A 19,722-nucleotide genomic window follows, 5' to 3' on the forward strand; every position below is an offset into this window, starting at 1 on the left:
TCATGACTACCAGCAGTCAGAGGTAGAACTGGCAATGAGAAGAGGTATTCTGGAACAACAACAGCAACAACAGCAACAACAGCAACAACAGCAACAACAGCAGCAACAGAAACAACAACAACAGCAACAACAGCAACAACAGCAACAACAACAACAACGGCAGCAGCAGCAGCACCAGCACCAGCAGCAAGCAGCGGAGGATGACAAATCGTTTCCTTTATCTGTTCCTCCTTCAGTGTCCACATTGAGTCACAACTCTCCGGTAACACCTCACGCGACTTACTCCGAAGACTTCGAAGATGGTTCTAAGCCCATGTCACATGGTGAGGGCACATATCCCGACGTCGATAAGTGGATGGATGATTACTTACGTTTTGATGACCGTGTAGATTTCAGTGACCACAGCAGCACTCCGATGGGCGTTCCAAAGCTGACTAGGACCATCTCTGACATCTACCAAGACGAATTATATAACCCGAACGCTTCTACCACGCCAAAGCCATCCATGCAATTCTCTACCCAAAACGCGAAGATGTATTCTCCTTACCATCGCAATATCATTACAGACCGGATACAGGCTGCGCACCAAGGCCATATCTCTGACCAATCGCAATCCCGCTCGACGTCAGCAGCGCGCCACCGGTCCCCATGGAGAGATAACTCCCCGTTCTTGCATGAGCAAGCTGCATTTAACGATGCACAGATGTCGCAGTCTCAACCTTTTCCGGATCAATTGAATCTTGCCGCCCAACAGCAATCAAATATGTTGATGGGCCCGGCACAGCCGGAACCAAAAACCATCTCGCCCAAGGACGCATTACTTGAGTACAATGAGTCTCCGGACGATGCGAACATGTCGCTGTTCCCGTCGCAGTCTGAACCTTCTCAGTATCGCGTGTCGCCAATGGGCAACTCTGCCACCTTCCATATTCCACATATGGAGCAATACGCAAACCAATATGACCAACACAAAAACAATATGCCGCAGCAGTTTGGCTACATTCAGCAGCAGCAGATCCCTCTCCAGCTCTCGGGCCAGCAACAACATCAACACCAGCCGCAGCCATCGCAATCGCAACAGCGACAACAGGCCCGTCGGGCGCATCCGCCTCAAAGCCAACGGGAAAATAACCTTGTCCACCACACGCCTGAATTCCCACGTCAACTGCCGTCTATGGACTCTACGTCTAGCGACACGAACACATCTGCGAGCAACAGATCGCCTTTAAGAGCAGCGCCAACGTCGAACCCCACTGGCGAACCTGCCAAGCGTCCGGATGATACTTCCTCTGATGGGGGCACGTACAGCTGCACCTACCACGGATGCATTCTACGCTTCGAGACACCTGCGAAACTACAAAAGCACAAGCGGGAAGCCCATCGCCAGACGACCCCTGGTTCACACGCAATGGTGCGCGATTCGTCAGCCGGTTCTCTGGCAATGCGCAACTCGCAGGCTGGACCTCACCGCTGCGAGCGCATCAATCCATCTACAGGCAAACCTTGCAGCTCTGTCTTCTCCCGCCCCTACGACCTTACGAGACATGAGGATACGATCCACAACTCCCGGAAGCAGAAGGTGCGGTGCCATCTATGTACCGAGGAAAAGACATTCTCCCGCAACGATGCCCTGACACGGCACATGCGGGTTGTCCACCCGGAAGTCGATTGGCCAGGCAAGCAGAAACGCAAGTCAAGGGATTGAAGGGAGAATTCAACCAACCAGGTCTTGTATGCCTTTCACCCTCGACTATGCTTTTTCTCTCCTTTCTTTTTTTTCCCCGAGAGCACACTATTTTTCAAGGAAAAACGCAGGAAAACAAAAAAACAAGACGCAATTCCCCACTCAATCCTTAGCACAACTTGCGCTGCCATATTTCCATCCAAGCTTACGCTTGCGAAAGGAAAGTGCCAAGGAAAGCTTACGTTGTGCAATGCATCATATGTGGTCGCGCGCGCTGTTTTTCCGTGAGGAAGCCGGCGCGACCACGCAAGCCGGAAACATCGAAAAAGCAGAACAAGCTTGGAGACGAAGCTTAAGGCACGATGACGCCAGCCGCGCCAAGATGAGTTGTGACGGACGCCAAGACGTATGACCCAGCGTCCGGAGCAAAGTCCTTCAACACTAGTTTCCAATCCAGGATGCATACGTCGGCACCGTTCCGCGGGACATGGCGGCCCAATCAGGCGGCAGCAGTTGGCATTATCAAATTCCTATTCGGGATTTGTCTGCTTACAAAACTGGTACCGTTTTGGGACCCACTCTTCCCAAAGCGGGAAGGTGCCCACCCATATGCATCACAGTGACGTCATTTATGCCACGCTTGGAAGCCTGACCCGCGCGGAGGAACAGCCTCAAGACTGGACCGCGGGTTAAGCGCAAGGCCCAGCCTCAACAGGCGTGCACAGCCATACGTCGCGGCTGTGTTGCGCGTTTGTTTGTTGGATGTTTCTTCGCATCAATTTCCATTCGGCCGATGGCCGGCATTGCACGGTTTTTGGGTTGAGTCTCTTGTTTGTTTGTTTGTTCTAGAAAACTTTTTTCTTTCTTCTTTTCTTCTTCTTTTTTTCTTTTGGTTTTCGGTTTTTAGGTTTTCCAGTTTTCGATTCTACCACTGTTTTGGCTTTTATTGGGGAAAGAACAACAACCTTGTTCAATTCTTTTTTATTTTCACTTTATGAAACAACGAAAACGTCAATCTCTGGATGATTGAGGAAGAATACGATTTTTTAATATATATTTCTTTTGTTTGCCCCCTAGCATTGCATTGCATTGGAGTGGATCTGGTATGGATTGGCATGGGTTAAAAATTGGGGTGGTGTTTTCTTGCCCTTTTTGTTTTTTGTCTTTTCTTTTGTTTTTTTTAATATTTTGGCTTAAGTCATTTTTCCCTTTCATGTTGTGGAAAGCAACGCATGATGAAGCAAGCAAGCAAGCATTATTTTAAGTGTGATGAAGCATGAAATGAAGCATTAGGCATACAATGGTCTTTTTTTTGCATTTTGACTTGTCTTTTTCTTTGCTCAGAAGAATAATTAGTTGTTACTTTTATATCTTCTGTATTGTTTTTCTTCACTCACTCTTATTTTGTGAATTTTTTTCCTCTCAGTGTATGCCTCGTTGCGGAGCACGCCAACAAACGATTTTCTTTTCTTTTCTACTTGGCTATATATCAAATGGATAGGGCGTACCTTTTTTGTGACACCTTGATTTATAATTTTGGAATTGGGGGCTTTTTATTATTAGAATTTATTTTTCATCGTTGTATGTTGCATTTGAATTGCGTTCTTCTTTTTTTTCCCCCCTCCCCCCTGAGTCCTTGCCCACTGTATTTGTATATTATTTCTATTGGTTACGAGGAACGGCCACGGCCACGGCCACGGGCACTATTGTATATGTATGTACAGTATACTACATTAATTAAAACTAATGCGTTGATCACTTTTCCCTCTTTTCTTTTGCGGTCGACCTGGTAGTTAACAAATAGTCTAGTATACTAGTATATATATATATATATATATATGTAATATACTCTACACATATGCCTGGCTATACTCTCTTGAACTTTGTATTTATTGATTTTTCACTCTGATATCATGCTCTCCTCACCTCACCTCACCTCCCCTCCCCGGCCCTCTTTGCGTTTGGCCTGTTCAGTGGGAGCCGGATTTGGATGGATTTCAAGTTGTACTATATTATACTTGGGGCGAGTTAATCATAAGTAGTAGTATAATAGTAATAATAGATAGGATGTCGTGGTCCTGAAGGAGGTAAGGAATATATTGGACATGTCCCTATCACTTCTTCCGCCATATATATATATATATATATATATGCCTCACCACATTATCTCCACGCAGGCTACTAGTTAGCCGCCATGCAGGGACACCAGGCAGGCTCCCTCGCAATTCTCCCCTTAACCGGAACGCTAAAGAAAAAAAAAAAAAAAAAAAAAAAAATTCGTGCGGATCGTAAACAGCTCCGGGAAAACTGCGGTATATGTATGATATGAGAGACAACTATGTGAGTTCGCTGCTGCCAAATCCCTAGAAATAAGCATAAGCATTTCCTTTTGAAGACCACACGATCATCTAGATATCTGTGTTTTCTTCGGGTTCTCCACCTCCTTCTCACAAGTTCCTCTTCGCGGTTTGTTTTTTTATTTTATGTCTTTCTTTCTGGGGAAGTAAGTCATCACGGGCTGGTATCAGGATTTCGTCGTCTAAGAAGACAATATCGTCCCCATTTGCGTTGGAGTTTCTCTGGAATGAAGGGAAGGTCGGGTATCCAAATTATTCGACCCAGGAGACTCGTTCTCTTGGTGTCAAGGAATCTCCTGCACGAAATCTCTTCCCACGTGGATTTGTCGAGAACGTAGTTGGGCTGTAGGGCAGATGCCTCGTCTCCTGGAAAGTATGAATCGACAAGGAAATTACACTGCGAGATATTGATCTGCTGCGAATTAGTGAATGTGCCATATTAGCGAACGCAGTATATAGCGTATACTCACGTATTTCCCTGGGTCTTCTTGATTTTGGTCGTTCATCCCAGAGGGCACCATCCACGTCCCTGGCCGTGGGCCTCGGCCGTCTGCTTCTGTGGTAAATTCGCCGGGAAGCAGTCCATTGAACTCACTTTTAATGAACTTGGCTCTTTTCTTGTCAGGCAAGAAGAATGATGATGGGAAACGGTACCACTCCTTTCCAAAGCACACATGATCCCCATGGGCTGCTACCTCGGGGTTTTCTAACGGCTGGAAAAGCTGAAGCGGAGCGCTGTATGCAGTAACAATCCCCAAAGTTCTTAGGAGACTTATATTCGTAGCGAGGAGCACAGGCATGAGAGCGATTGCGAGTTTCACCTTTCGTGGCACACGGCCAATAAATTCTTTGCGATTACTCGAACCGAGATAGGCGAGAATGTTGTGGAACGCAATTGCCGCGTTCAAAGCTAAGAAAGGATAGGCTGCGTACATGAAGCGTTCTTCCTTATGAGGCTGGATCGTAAATATACCGAACCATATGTAAAAGGGTAAAAGCAAGGCTACCGTTCGCAGTATCGTTTGCTTGGACGTATCGCGTGGTCGGAAGACTGTTTGTAAAATGAGGAGAGGAGCTGCGGAGAGAGCTAGCAGAAACCATATGTTGAAATTGAGCAGCAGATTTCGAAAATAAAATGTCCAAGTTTCGGTTCCGAAAATATTGGGGCCCTTGTTGCTGCCACCAAACACGTTATATGATACGATATTCCACGGAACGACGACGAGTTTCCGGTAAAACAAGCTATCAGTCACAACCTCGAGAACCTGCGATTATCAGTACGGACATGTAAGTTAGTCTTTGAAAAATAGCTTACTAAAACTATCAGACACTTTATGACACCTTCAGTAAATCGAATTAAGGTTCGGTGTAGGAATTCGGAAACGTATCCAATGAGAACCTCCTCTAATAAAAAGGATACCACAAGAGCGCCGGCAAATGGCCATCCGACGATAGCTCCAATGCCGAACCACATAATACCACGACCTGTGTTTAGACCTCCGCGCCAGTCCATGAACGCAGAGATGCCGAGCATCGAGGTGTACATCGTAAAGCTGGATGGTAGCATTGCAGTGGATGCATGGAACATCCCGGGACTGAATACCAAGATCGTCACGAATATGACTCCAATTCGCGGATGGAGTGTTCGTGAGATGGCCGCGAATATCCTCGTTTCGCAAGCGGCGCATATGAATGCAAGCGCCATTCTGACGAAATAGAACTGTGCTGTTTTCGATTGCGTAACGAGAGTAGATATCTTGGCTATACCAGCATGGAGGGAGACGTAGAGCCAGCTACGAATGGAGTACTCAGGCGAGTACTCCCAAGTCTGGAGACCATATCCATGGACTAGGTAGTGTGTTGGCTCCCAGTAGTTGAAGACCTCATCGCAGTCTTGTATGGGTGCAAGGGAGGCTGCGAGTGTGTTTGCGAGCAGGAATGCGTAGAAGCCGACGTTTAATGGAATAAAGAACGGATTCGGAGCTGGCCTATGCCGCTGTATGGTTAGCCGACGTCTTGCGCGATTGTGATAGAGTTACATACTTGGGGCTGCTCTTTGAGGCTCCTTCCACAGAGCTTTCATAACTGTAAGAACCAGCTAACTGGCTCTGTTTGGAAGGCATTTTTACTGGGCGCACATTGGAGGATATTTATTCCTGAAGGAAGAAGAAGGAGGAGAAGAAGAAATATAATATCCGATTTCCTGACTGACTTCCGTTTGAAGCTCCTACGGTGGCCCGGGTCCCCCAGGTGTGCAGATGCATATTTTCAAAAAGATTCGGCTTCTATTTTGGCAGAGAGAAATGCTGCTAAAATATCTCCGAACAAAAACTCACCAAGTTTTCTACCTGTCGCATTTTACAAGCATAAGGGATGGCAGACGTACCGTCAGCGGATTGTATATTGTCTGGAGATAATAAGCATCCTCCTTCGAAACGGCCTTGTCTTGACCCGGCGTCGAACAGGATAGAGCCCGGAGGAGAGCCGGTAGAGGATGAGGGAAGCGATTTTTACACGCCTATAAAAGGAGGAACACCAGTCCCTACCGCGCAGAATAGCCTCGCAGAAGATAATAACCACATCATTCCGCCTGCGCTGCCGAAAACTGCGACCGCGATACCTGGACTGACCTTTTTGTGTGAGACAACTGCTGTTGCGGAGTCCCAAACGGTTGAAGGTTCTGGCCATAGTGACGCCGTTGAACAGACAAACTCTTTGGATAGAGCCTGTGAACTGGGCATGTCGCAAGAATTGGATAAACAAGTCCCTGCTCCGAACGATGTAGAAATGAGAACGACAAGCCCAGAGGATCAGCATCGCCAAGGAGAACATCAGAGCCGGAGCCATACAGCCCCAGAAGAATCCGAGAACGATATCCCTTCCGTTCCGGAGGTTAGCAAGGAATCGATTCCGTCAACGCATAATGGAGTGCTGGGAGATTCTTATGCCGGAGGGTCTGAAATTGGCTCCGATAATAGTGAAAACCCGGAGTGGGAAATTGACTCTTCACCATATGAGTCCTCTTCCTCAGATTCCTCCTCTGATAGCAGCGATGATGATGGCGATAGCAGCGACGACTATGACTTATTAGACCCTGAAGAGCAAGCCCGTATATTAATGGCTGCGGAGGGGGGTTCCGATGATGAGGGAGATGAAAAGCACAAAGGGTCCCATATTAGAACTGCGAACGAAAAGCCAGAGGAGATAGTGCCGAAGCCCGACATTACCGTCACGCCTGAGATGAAGGTAGAAGTTCTGGGTAATGTGGAGACAATTGTTGAAAACGTGGTCTTAATCAAGGCAAATATATCTGGGGAATACCAAGTGCTGGAGAGTGGCTCCGTTCTCTGCCTTGCTGACCTTAGTGTCATTGGCATGGTATCGGAAACCCTTGGAAGAGTGGAGCAACCACGATATACAGTTCGATTCCCAAACGAAGAATCGATAAAAGAAGCAAAATTGGACAAGGGCACTCCGGTTTTCTACGTTGTGGATCACTCTACATTCGTTTTCACACAGCCTTTGAAGGGACTGAAGGGCAGTGATGCATCTAATTTCCACGATGAGGAGGTTGGCGAGGAGGAGATCGAGTTCTCTGACGACGAGGCGGAGGCTCAATACAAGCGGCAGCTCAAACAGAAACGTCAAGGAAAGAAGGATGGGCACCGTGACGCTAACGGACACGGAAAACAGAGAAGAGATCGATTGGGTCCTTCTGGACTTCGGAGTTCGGAGATAAACTATGATGATATTAACACGGAAGATGGTTATACTCCGTTGTCTCGGCCAAAGAATTTTCATGAAATGATAGGTCATACAGAAGCGCCCACGGAGGAATCGCACCTTCGCAATCAATTTGCAGAAAGGAATTCTAGAGGGGGTAGAGGCAGGGGTAGAGGCAGAGGCAGTGATCGAGGGGAGCGAGGTCGCGGGAGAGGCGGCAGCTACAAGAAGCACGGAGATGACCGCCAACCTCGGCAGTCTCAAAATCATCTCGAACAGCCGCAACGGCAGCAGCAAGAAACATCACAGCATATCTACCCTGGACAGTCTGCTGAATTCACACAGGCGTTCTACCAAGCCCAGAATCTTTCTCAACAGCAGTCCGTGCCTTACAACTCGTCTTCATATCCCCATCAAACTTCCCAACAAAATCAACCTTCCCAGGTGTTCAACACCAATCAAGCCTTCTCCACCCCGGGTTTCTTGCCAGCGCAGCAACAATTTCTTTTTCAACCTCTTCACCAGTCTCAATCTTCCTCTCCTTTTCCACCCCCCGGTTCCCATATCAACCCAGCATTCTTCCGCAATCTTCAACAACAGCAACAGAATCCACCCTACCAACCACCTCAACAAGCTCAGCAGAGGCTACAAAGCCAGCACTCATCCCAAGTGCCTACCACACAGACATCGGCCGATACCTTCGCTGCTGCACAGGCCCAGCTGGATCTGTTAAGGAGGCTTAGTCGGAGTGGTTCATGACCAGTATCTGCTTTTGGACAGCGGCTTCTGTTATACTATGCAAAATTTTCATTTTCATTTTCTTTCTTAACTTCTTGTTTTATTTGTCCGAAATTGTTTATTCCCATTCGATATTGATTGCCTCTTTCTGTATTATATCGTTGCTACGTTGAGAATTTGGAAGATCTTTATACTCCTACCCTTAAATGATTGCCGAGGTGGGATATGACTGGATATTCTTGAGAAAGATGAGAGAATGACACAAAAAGACTGGGAGTTTATTTATTTTCTAGGATCAAGAGTGTGCATGTCTGTTTTTACTTTTCCCTTTATGGTTTGTTTGTGTTGAGCTTTTCCGTCTACTCTACCTGATTGCTGGTTTCTGCTTTTGTTCGTGTTAGCAGTGGTTTACTCGAGATACCAGGTCGTTTTCATAATCTACGTACTACGTGGCTCAAGGTTAACGGTATAATATTTTTTTTTTTTTTTTTTTTTTTTAAACAAACATAGCTGTGGATCTTGCATTTAGACAATTTTTCAAATAATGCGGTTATTCAAGGATAGGGCTTGAGTGGGTTTATCTGGACCTTTGAAAGTGTGATATATCTCGAGCATATAATGATACAAAACCGCTCAACGACAATTCGCTGAAAAACAAATTGATAAGGGAGATATCAAAATTTCACCCAGCATTTAAATTTTCTCAGCCTTCATGCTTTTAGCCAAAGTCCAAAAGTTTTCTAGCTTAGCCCGCGACAATGCATCCTTTGCTGCAGCATCCGTCTCACATACACGCGCACCCAACCATTTTCTAAACGCTCTAGTTTTCTCCTCCCCCTCCCAAACTAGTGTACATGTGTTTTGACTCAAATCCTTCAGTTCTCCTGTCTTCTCATCCTCTGCGACAAGCCATAATGCGAGCGCTTCGCGTTCGTTGTTTGGATGAGTATTCTCTGTCCAGTCAATGCGATTGAGCATGAGTTTCCTGTACGCGGAGATGGAATGATGACCACCCTCGACAATCACGAGGTTGAATTTCGGATGCAAAATACACATGCCTGATAGGTTGTTCTGTTCTGCGTTTTTGCTGATTTTAAAACGGTGACGGCCGTTTGCGAGGTTGTCTATTTTATAAACGGACATGTGTATGCCTTTCAGCGCGTCTTGTTCTTGCTGAATGGCAAGTTTCTCAAGCCGTTGCTCTCTTGTTAACTTCCGGGATTCATTCGCTGTCACGTGTTTGTTGAATCGTTCGGCGATTTCCCGGTTGACACGGGCTTCGACAGCGGTCGGATCCTTGACGGCTTCTTCACCTAGAACGCGCATAAGATTGGACTTCTTGACTTTTGGTGGTGGAGCAGGCTCGAGCCCTAATCTTATCTTTGCCTGTTGTTCTTTAAGATCGGCCATTCGCCGCTGGCGCCGGATTTTGGCTTGCTCTTTCGGCGTAAGAAACATTGGCTTTGGCGCTGGTATGTTTTTATCTTGCGGAGGATCGAGGAGAACAGGATGCTGAATATATAAAGAGACTACAGTATCTGGAGTGTCAATCTTGAGATTTTGAGGGTCATCAATGGCAGAATAATTCGAACCGTTGACCAAACCCTCATCCCACCATTCGATTGCTGGAGGAGTTGGAACGAGGAACGCTTTTTCAACATCTAAATCTTCGTCTACGCCTGCTTGGCGTGCACGCTCCGCGATCTTCTTTTTCATAGCCTCTAGCTGAGCTAGTCGGCGAAGTGCTGCTGCTTGCTGGATATATTTCCCTTTTTGATTAAATACAAGCTGACGTGATTGACGAGGCTTCGCTAGAGCAGTTTTTGCACCGAGGTTGGGATCAAAATATGGGTTGTTTTTCGTTTCTTCGAGGGAAGGGCCGGACAGATCTAGTTGCGTTTTGGATTTACCAGACTTGAACGAAGGAACTGGTGACTCAGTTCGCTGATTTGCCATAGTAGTAGCAAACTTAGGCTGCATTGTTTGTTTGCCTTTCGACGACTTTGACTCTTGAGTAGAGTCGCCTAACAGAGCGGGATGCAAGCCGACATCTAATCCTCCTCTGGCTCGGGATACACCATCGTCAACAACTGGAGGCATAAACATGGGCGGGACAGGTGTCCGTTGCTGGGTTGTCGTATTTACTTTTCCTGTAGCTGCGGCCACTCTCGCCTTAATTTGCTCGAGTCTCGAAAGTGCTGGACTAGCTGTTGTTGCTGAAGATGGTGCTTGGATACTTGACCCCAACACTGGTGTCGCAGTGCCTCCTCTTGCAGCTTGAATTTTCGCTCGAGCAGCCTCTGCCTTTGCACGCGCCTCAGCAACCATCCTTTCGATTTCCTCCTTGCTGATCCCCCCATTGTTGGTTGGCATAGGGGATCCATTGTTGGAGCGTGGTCGTTTCTGAAGGTTGCTTTCATCATCTTCTGGATGGGGTCTCTTCAGCATATTGCCAGTGTCCGCCATAGCCAGAATTTTGGATGAATCCACTCACCCAAACGATTTTATCGACGTGTGGGGAAATAGTGGACACTTGCTGGATATGTGGTTATTGTTGGAGGCCATAAAAAGATGTTCGTTGAAGGTTGAATGAAGTTGAGGCGCGGGAAAATGACAATAGTTGCGAAGCGGTGTGCAACGGCAGAAAAGTTTCACAACCGTCGAAGGAGAAATTTCGTTCTCCATTGCTTTTTTTTCCTCTTCACCAGTCGATGGCCAAAGCAATTTCAGCAGCAGAAGTCTAGGGATTTCGGAGGAAATGGCTAGCTTCACTCGGCCGATTTCCTCGTCAATTGAGGGGGTTGATTTTAGGGTCCTCTCCAACGAGGAGATCAAAACAATCTCCGTCAAACTTATATACAACACCCCTACACTAGATTCGCTGAACAATCCAGTCCCAGGAGGATTGTACGATCCTGCTCTTGGAGCATGGGGTGACCATATGTATGCGACAATTTTTCCCCCTTTTCGCCGTTCGTTGACATGCGTTTTGCTGACTGAAAACGTCTTAGATGTACTACATGCCGTCTGAATTCCTGGTCCTGCAATGGCCATGCCGGACATATCGAGCTGCCTGTCCATGTATATAATGTCACTTTTTTCGACCAGCTATTTCGCCTCCTGCGAGCGCAGTGTGTCTATTGCCATCGCTTCAGGATGTCTCGGGCAGATATAATGTCCTACACGTGCAAGCTGCGACTGTTGCAGTACGGTTTGGTGGAGGAGGCTGCGGCGATTGATAGTATGGAAGTTCGAAGAGGTAAAGGTAATGCTGGTTCAGAATCAGGAGATAGTGAAGATGAAGACGAAGAAGACCTTGTGAGGTGTCGGGATGTGTATGTCAAACGGTGTATTCATCAAGTGTTAGCCAGGAACAAGGAGGGGAATTTTTTGCATGGTACAAAGAATCCCGTTGCTGCGGAACAACGGAGGAATATCGTAAGGGCATTTCTTAAGGATATCACGGCTGTTAAAAAATGCGCATCTTGTAGCGGGTGAGCATTTCCGTCAGATGAGGTAGTGATTCGGCGACTAACCAGTTTATAGTATTTCTCCTCCGTTCCGTAGAGATAAATACTCAAAGATATTCAAGAAGCCGTTACCGCAAAAGGCTAAAGTCGCTATGTCCGAGGCTGGATTTCATGTCCCCAACCCCCTGTTGCTGATAAAAGAAGCGAACGACCTTTCCAAGAAACATGGCCACCAGTCGCAAGGTTCTAATATGAATGGCTACCTTGACGATGACGATGACGATGCTAGTGTTTCGACGGATTTACACGGTGCAGAACAGCAGATTACCATGGGCAATGCAGTATTGACACAAGTTGAAGAGAGGGGGTCTCGGAACAATCCCAGTGAACAAGGGGCTCAACAATTCATGCCGTCGCCTGAAGTTTATGCAGCGCTGCGCCTTCTCTTCGAAAAGGAACAAGAAGTTTTAGATCTGGTATACGACTCACGGCCAAAATCAAAGCACCGCCCACGCGTTACTCCTGATATGTTCTTCATTAAGAACATTCTTGTGCCGCCAAACAAATATCGCCCAATAGCTGCTACTGGCTCGAATGATATAATAGAAGCGCAACAAAACATCTCGTTTACTAGAATCATGAAACTTTGCGACCAAATAAACCAAATTAGCAGAGAAAGACAAGGCGACAGCACAGAGTCTGTCACTAGGTTACGAGATTACCGGGACCTGCTTCAGGCAATCGTACAGTTACAGGATGCGGTCAACAGCCTTATCGATCGTGACCGTAACCCGAACCAGGGAGTGGCAGGTATTCAAAATGAAGACGGTATCAAACAGAGACTGGAAAAGAAAGATGGGCTGTTTCGGAAAAATATGATGGGAAAACGAGTTAACTTCGCCGCACGAAGTGTCATATCTCCCGATCCAAACATTGAAACCAATGAAATTGGAGTTCCTCTGGTTTTCGCGAAAAAGCTCACCTATCCAGAGCCAGTCACAAACCATAACTATTGGGAACTTAAAAATGCCGTGATAAACGGGCCCGATGTCTATCCTGGCGCAGCTGCCGTTGAGAATGAGATTGGTCAAGTAGTGAGCCTGAAATTCAAAAGCCAAGAAGAGCGACTCGCCATTGCCAACATGCTGCTTTCCCCTTCAAACTTCAAGATGAAACGATCGAGAAGCAAGAAAGTATACCGGCATCTAACCACTGGCGATGTCGTGCTTATGAATCGGCAGCCCACCCTCCACAAACCATCTATAATGGGTCATCGCGCCCGAGTGCTTACTGGAGAAAGAACAATTAGGATGCATTACGCAAATTGTAAAACCTACAACGCAGATTTCGATGGTGACGAGATGAATCTGCATTTTCCGCAAAATGAATTGGCTAGAGTGGAAGCAATGCAGTTAGCTGATACTGATCATCAATACTTATCCGCCACAGCGGGGAAACCACTTAGAGGGTTGATCCAGGATCATATATTGCATGGGAACATGGTTCACGAGTCGCGATACATTCTTTGATAAAGATGACATTGGAAGCTGTTGTACAACTGTTTGCGACCAGAGAACTCCCTCACCGTAACCGATAAGATTCTTCTTATGAAGCCGGCAATATTGCGACCACGAAAACTTTGGACTGGCAAACAGGTAATCTCTACGATTATGATGAATATTACACCAGAAAGGTTCTATGGCTTGAACCTTACAGGGAAATCAAGAACGTCAGGTGATCGTTGGGGTGAAGGGTCTGAGGAGGGACAAGTCATTTTTCGAGATGGCGAGCTTCTTTGTGGTATCCTCGACTCTGCCCAGCTGGGACCAAGTCCTGGCGGCCTCATCCATTCAGTCCACGAGATTTATGGACATGTTGTTGCTGGAAAATTGCTGGGTGTTTTAGGACGTTTGCTGACAAAATTTTTGCATATGCGAGCGTTTACTTGTGGTATTGATGATCTTCGCCTGACCAAAAAGGGAAACGAGGACCGGAGAAAGAAACTGCAAGAAGCCGAACATATAGGTCGTCATGTAGCGCTCAAATATGTGACCTTGGATCAAACCAAATTTGAGGACGAAGAGGCTGAGCTTAAACGGCGCCTTGAAGATGCTCTCCGTGATGACGAAAAGCAGGCTGGATTAGACGCTGTTTTAAATTCGCAAGCTGCTGATATATCATCTGACATTACAGCTGCCTGCCTTCCGGTCGGGCTCGAAAAGCCATTCCCATGGAACCAAATGCAAACGATGACGACATCTGGAGCGAAGGGATCTGTTGTCAACGCGAACCTCATTTCTTGTAACTTAGGCCAGCAAGTTCTTGAAGGTCGTAGAGTGCCTGTGATGATTAGTGGGAAAACATTGCCGTCATTCAGACCGTTTGACACCAACCTAATGGCCAGTGGTTTTGTCTCTGGGCGTTTCCTTACAGGAATAAAGCCTCAGGAGTATTATTTCCACGCTATGGCGGGTCGAGAAGGTCTTATTGATACTGCTGTTAAGACTTCAAGATCCGGGTATCTCCAGCGATGCTTAATCAAAGGAATGGAGGGATTAAAGGCAGAATATGACAACTCTGTTCGCGAGACCGCAGATGGATCTGTCATGCAGTTCCTCTACGGCGAAGATGGCCTCGAGATTACCAAGCAGAAGCATTTGCAAGACTTTCCTTTTTTGGCTCACAATTTCTGGTCCGTCGTTGAAGAACTCAATGGATCTGACGAGTTTAATAGAGTTAAGAGCGACAAGGCGGGAGACTGGAATCGACATGCCATTAAAAAATATAGAAAGACGGGCAAATTGGACTGTGTAGACCCCGCGCTTTCCCTTTTCCCTCCTGGATCCTGCTATGGAAGTACCTCAGAAACCTTCGCAATGGCATTAAAATTGGTAAATATATGATTGAAGAACGTTGTGACATTCAAATATTCTAAGCTGACACATCGCTACTAGTATCAAAAAGAAAATCCCGATCAAATCCTAAAAGAGAAAGGCAAAGTCGAGAAAGGAATTTCCAAAAAGGACTTTGCCAGGGTGATGAATCTGAAATATATGAGATCGGTTGTGGAACCCGGTGAATCCGTGGGAATTGTTGCGGGACAGTCTATCGGCGAGCCGTCTACCCAGATGACTCTCAACACTTTCCATTTGGCTGGACATTCAGCGAAGAACGTGACCCTTGGTATTCCTCGCCTACGCGAAATTGTCATGACCGCTAGTAACCAAATCCTTACACCCACTATGACCGGCGTCCTGAGAAAGGAGCTTACTGAAAAGGATGGAAGAATTTTTGCTAAAGCGATTAGCAAGCTTACCATCGCGGAAGTCGTGGACACCCTTAGAGTCCATGAGCGCGTTTCATCTGGGTCAAGTCACGGGATGGCAAAAATATACGATTTAGAAATAGATTTCTTCCCTCCAGAGGAATACACAGAAGAATATGCCATCCAGATTGAGGATATTCTCAAAACTCTTCAACACAAGTTTGTACCACGGCTTATCAAATTAACAAGAGCGGAGTTGAAGAAACGGACTGATGAGAAATCACTTTCTGCTTTCTCCGCTGCCCAACCCGACATTGGTACATCCACGGGCGTGGTGGAAGAACCTACCAGGCGTTTTGGGCATGAAGCCAGAGACGCCGATGCTGATGATGATGATGACGAGGAGGACCAAGACGATGCGAAAAGGGCAATGTCACACATGAATCGTTCAAATCAAGTCTCTTACGAAGCTCCTGATGACGGGGAGGAAGACATTATCCGTGGACAAGATTCCCAAGAGCCAGACTCAGATTCTGATGAAGAAACTGACGGCAATCACCATGGGGAGCATGCTGCGACTGAGGATGTTGACATGCAAGACACAGACACCGGCTCTGACTCAGAAAAATTACAAAAGAGCAAACAGAGTGAAGACACTATTACTGGGAAATACGCCGAAATCACTAAGTTCAAATTTAGCCTTAAAAAAGGCAAATCATGCCATATCCAGTTACGATATGATATTTCGACACCTAAGCTGCTACTTCTTCCTCTAGTCGAAGACGCTGCCAGAACCTCTGTAATCCAGTTCATCAAGGGCCTGGGAGCCTGCAGCTATATCGAGGGTGACAGGGAAAATCCCGCTCATATCGTGACTGATGGTGTCAACTTGTTAGCCATGCGCGAGTACCAGGATTTCGTCTATCCTCATTCACTATATACCAATTCAATCGCCGACATGCTCGTTATGTATGGCGTCGAGGCTGCCCGTGCGTGCATTATTCGTGAAATGGCAGCCGTTTTCGACGGCCATAGCATCTCGGTCGATAATCGCCATCTTAATCTCATTGGTGACGTTATGACCCATGCTGGTAGTTTCCGCGCATTTAACCGCATGGGTCTGGTGAAGGATAGCACATCACCGTTTATGAAGATGAGCTTCGAGACCACTGTTGGGTTCTTGAGAGATGCCGTGCTGGAGAGGGACTGTGATAATCTGAATGGCCCAAGTAGTAGAATTGTGATGGGCCGCGTTGGAACGGTCGGTACTGGTGCTTTTGACGTACTTGCTCCTGTCGGCTGAAAGCGTTCTGGAGTCAGCCTTTTCTGATCATGTCGCTTGTTATTTGAATCATGAGCACTCCTTTTTCCCTTGGTTGTTGTACGTTTTGTATTCCAGTTTTCCAAGTTTGGAATCGTGTTATATTTAGCGAGGAAAAGTTGACGATATTCTATATGCTTGGTATCATTTAGCGTACAGAAGATTTCTTTAATATTCGAAAAAATCAATCTCAAATGTCATCCTTTTGGTTCCAAGTATAACGCCATCTAACGCCAACCAACCGAGCAGTATGTTCCTCATTAACTGATGTTGAAGACTCATAAGGAACACTTTGGCATCAAATAAAATGGGAAAAAGGGGTATCGAATTTGCATCAGGCATCAAGCATCATAAGCTCTTGGTCAATATTTTCGTCGAATTCATCAACAGTAGTCACTCTTCCATTCCGATTTCCATTGACAACATCCGATGGTATCTGGTTATTGGCTATCTCCCCCCTCAGTCGTTTGTCTTCTTCCTCCCTTTGCTTCTTCACATGATATTCAAGATCGGTTAAACTCCAGGTGGAGATCCCTTCTTGATCTTTTGACTTGAATGGTTGCGCCATAGTCCTGAGGAAGCTCTTGGCTGTTGCCACTGCCATATCGGTACTTAAATTCGTTTCGCTCTCGAGCATGGCCTGACTAATCCACTTGGGGAGCTGTGTGCGTCTCTTCTGAAATCGACGGTCAGCCAGTATCATAACTCCGTAGTCATCCTTGCCACGAATGACACGTCCAAGACACTGAGCAGCATGGCGCATCGCGTCGAAAGAAAGAAAATCGTTTTCACGAATTCGGTAATTCTCGCGCAAAAACTCCAATCTAGCTTTGAGTATGCGTGACTCGGTATACTGGAAAGGTACTCCGATGCAAATAACGGCGCGGCCATAGTGATGATCAAAGTCGATGCCTTCTGAAACTTTACCACGAGCGACGCAAAGCAAGACAGCGCCTCGACCATTACAGCATGCAGTCCGGTAAGTTTCGAGGGCAAGCGATGACTCCTGGGAATCGGGAGTTTCCACCAAAATTAATTTGTAATTCCAGACCAAATCGAGTATACCCATCCCCTGCCACATGCTAATTATGGATTCCATATAAAGATAGGACGGGAAGAATACGACGACCCCGTCTGGTGTTATACGGGAAAATTCTAGCAAAAGATTTCCGTAATTCCGGACTACACCCGGATCATTCCTGATTTGGAATGAGGACGAAATCTGGGCTTGATCAGAGCCGCGTGTAACGACCATAGGAAGAAACGACCGACGCGCCAGGGTCATAGTATATGACTCTTGTAGAACCGTTGTAAACTTGAGCATCTTGGGGTACATCTCCAGCGGAGAAAGGGTCCCAGAAGTGACAATGACAGAACTAAACCTGTCAAAAACAGGTTTAATAGCAATAGCAGCATCCAAACATGTGAAATGGAGTATTGGATTCGGAACGGTCGCTGTTTCTGATTCGAAAGGCTCAAGTATAAGGAGAAACCCTTTCTCGTATGTAGCTACTAAGGTTGCAAAAGCAGCGACTTGCTGGAGAGGCTGGTAGTCTTCGAGGTTCATAAGCTCCAACGTCCGGACGAGCGATGTTAGTCGTTCCGCACAAAACCGTAGTGGCTTTCGCTCAATGAAGGTCAAATCTTTCAGGTGAGCCAAGAAAGAGAGTGGCGTTTCGGATATGGTGTGGGTGATTTTCATTCGAGTTTTTAAATACTCAATAAATCGTTTCAGAAAGGCTACGAAGTGTTCCGCTCTACGGATATTCCCTGGGACCGCTTCTTTTAGCAGATCGTCCGGAAGCGCAGGATTTGCCATTAACTGTTCCTCTTGTCGAGCTTCGTCAGCTTCTCTCAATCCCTCCACTAACTTTTGGTATTCGTTTTGTAACTTTTCTGCGTCAGATCTCTTCATTTCTTCAATTTTACGTTCAAGATTGTTTGCCCCACGGCTTGCTTTTCGTAGCGAATCTTCAGTTAAGTCGATGCTCAGCGACTCAATACAAACGTTGTCAATGTTATGTGCCTCATCAAAGACGACGATACTATCTTTGGACAACTCTTGTGAAACTCTCTCTGCAATTTTTGGGTCGAGAAGATAGTGATATGAGTATATTATGACTTTGCAGAAAGGCATCTAGTGGTAGTTAGCACAGGGGTGGATTTTATATTAAAGATCAGGTAAGCCCTACCATACGTCGAACAGAGAAATAGGGGCATTGTTTATGCTGTTCTCCATATTTGGTTATATCGTCAAGTGTAAAAACGCCCGGCGGGACAAGATTACTTGGTTCAAGGAGGTCAAGATTCTATATAGGTGAGCGTAGCCAAGAATCAAGTAGGGAGAGACAAACCTCATGATATATACACAACTCAACATCCTCTCCCTTTTCTTTCTTCTCTTTTACAAAGCCTGCTGTCAAACTTCGGCATCGAGCGTCCACAACGGCCCCACTCTTCTCTCTTTTCACGGATGGATGAAGACATAAATTCTTTCGACTTGTTAGACCAAGGCCGCGGAAGTCTTCAGCGAACCCTAATTGTTGAGCACGGTATTTCATGAGAGCTTTTAACTCCGCCAAAGCCTTTTCAATTTCAGACATTGTTCGGGAGCAATATATGAGTTTTCGTTGTTCAGGTTGATGTTGTTGATATGCGACAATAAGAGAGAGAAGGGAGACGGTCTTCCCCGTTCCTGATGGCATTTCGAGAACACAATGTCCGCCGGCATCCAACGTCTTTTTGAGATCGCACATGTAGGCATACTGCTCCGGATAGATACGAGGATAGGGGAAGAGAACGGGAAGGTCACTACTTTCAGTTTAGTAAGGGGGACCAAACCTGCAGCAAACATGGGGAAGGTTAATATGGAGAATGTTACTCGATGAAGAATTTCATATTAGGCGCTGGAGATAGGCCTCCTCAAATAATGCCACTAGCGCCTTAGAGCAATGAATAGATAGAGGCGTTTAGCCGGCTGCGATGAGATGCAACCATTGACAAATTTTAATTCGTGCTTGAGTATCCTGATGAAATGGCAAAGTCGCGTTTGAGCCTCCATTTCCGGAGCTCCGCCAAATACGTAGTTAATTGGGCAGGAGACAACAGGTCACATGATATGGCTTAGAATCTGTTGTATTCTTCAGGCAACAAACATCGGGCTG

At 46.4% G+C, this 19,722-nt stretch overlaps 6 protein-coding genes across 6 annotated transcripts; 3 read left to right on the forward strand and 3 right to left on the reverse strand.

Annotated features, from left to right (window-relative positions):
* Positions 1–34: 34 nt before the first annotated feature.
* HCAG_06710 (predicted protein) lies at positions 35–1,705 on the forward strand (the record flags this gene model as incomplete). The annotated part of the gene is made up of 1 exon (XM_001539055.1): positions 35–1,705. The coding sequence occupies one exon, from the start codon at positions 35–37 to the stop codon at positions 1,703–1,705; it is 1,671 nt and encodes a 556-aa protein (XP_001539105.1).
* A 2,490-nt stretch (positions 1,706–4,195) lies between these two features.
* On the reverse strand, positions 4,196–6,164 carry HCAG_06711 (conserved hypothetical protein; the record flags this gene model as incomplete). Its single annotated transcript, XM_001539056.1, has 4 exons — positions 4,196–4,456; positions 4,512–5,306; positions 5,357–6,029; positions 6,085–6,164. 4 exons carry the CDS (start codon positions 6,162–6,164, stop codon positions 4,196–4,198), a joined length of 1,809 nt encoding a protein of 602 aa, XP_001539106.1.
* Positions 6,165–6,828: 664 nt separating this feature from the next.
* HCAG_06712 (predicted protein) lies at positions 6,829–8,523 on the forward strand (the record flags this gene model as incomplete). The annotated part of the gene is made up of 1 exon (XM_001539057.1): positions 6,829–8,523. The coding sequence occupies one exon, from the start codon at positions 6,829–6,831 to the stop codon at positions 8,521–8,523; it is 1,695 nt and encodes a 564-aa protein (XP_001539107.1).
* Positions 8,524–9,195: 672 nt separating this feature from the next.
* HCAG_06713 (conserved hypothetical protein) lies at positions 9,196–10,950 on the reverse strand (the record flags this gene model as incomplete). The annotated part of the gene is made up of 2 exons (XM_001539058.1): positions 9,196–10,446; positions 10,648–10,950. The coding sequence occupies 2 exons, from the start codon at positions 10,948–10,950 to the stop codon at positions 9,196–9,198; spliced, it is 1,554 nt and encodes a 517-aa protein (XP_001539108.1).
* Positions 10,951–11,260: 310 nt separating this feature from the next.
* On the forward strand, positions 11,261–16,540 carry HCAG_06714 (hypothetical protein; the record flags this gene model as incomplete). The annotated part of the gene is made up of 5 exons (XM_001539059.1): positions 11,261–11,445; positions 11,514–11,996; positions 12,070–13,165; positions 13,520–14,863; positions 14,927–16,540. The coding sequence occupies 5 exons, from the start codon at positions 11,261–11,263 to the stop codon at positions 16,538–16,540; spliced, it is 4,722 nt and encodes a 1,573-aa protein (XP_001539109.1).
* Positions 16,541–16,892: 352 nt separating this feature from the next.
* HCAG_06715 (DNA repair helicase RAD3) lies at positions 16,893–19,161 on the reverse strand (the record flags this gene model as incomplete). The annotated part of the gene is made up of 2 exons (XM_001539060.1): positions 16,893–18,695; positions 18,913–19,161. 2 exons carry the CDS (start codon positions 19,159–19,161, stop codon positions 16,893–16,895), a joined length of 2,052 nt encoding a protein of 683 aa, XP_001539110.1.
* Positions 19,162–19,722: the final 561 nt, after the last annotated feature.

Source organism: Histoplasma capsulatum, genomic scaffold (assembly GCF_000149585.1).
Source record: "Histoplasma capsulatum NAm1 scaffold_6 genomic scaffold, whole genome shotgun sequence".
NCBI lineage: Eukaryota > Fungi > Ascomycota > Eurotiomycetes > Onygenales > Ajellomycetaceae > Histoplasma > Histoplasma mississippiense.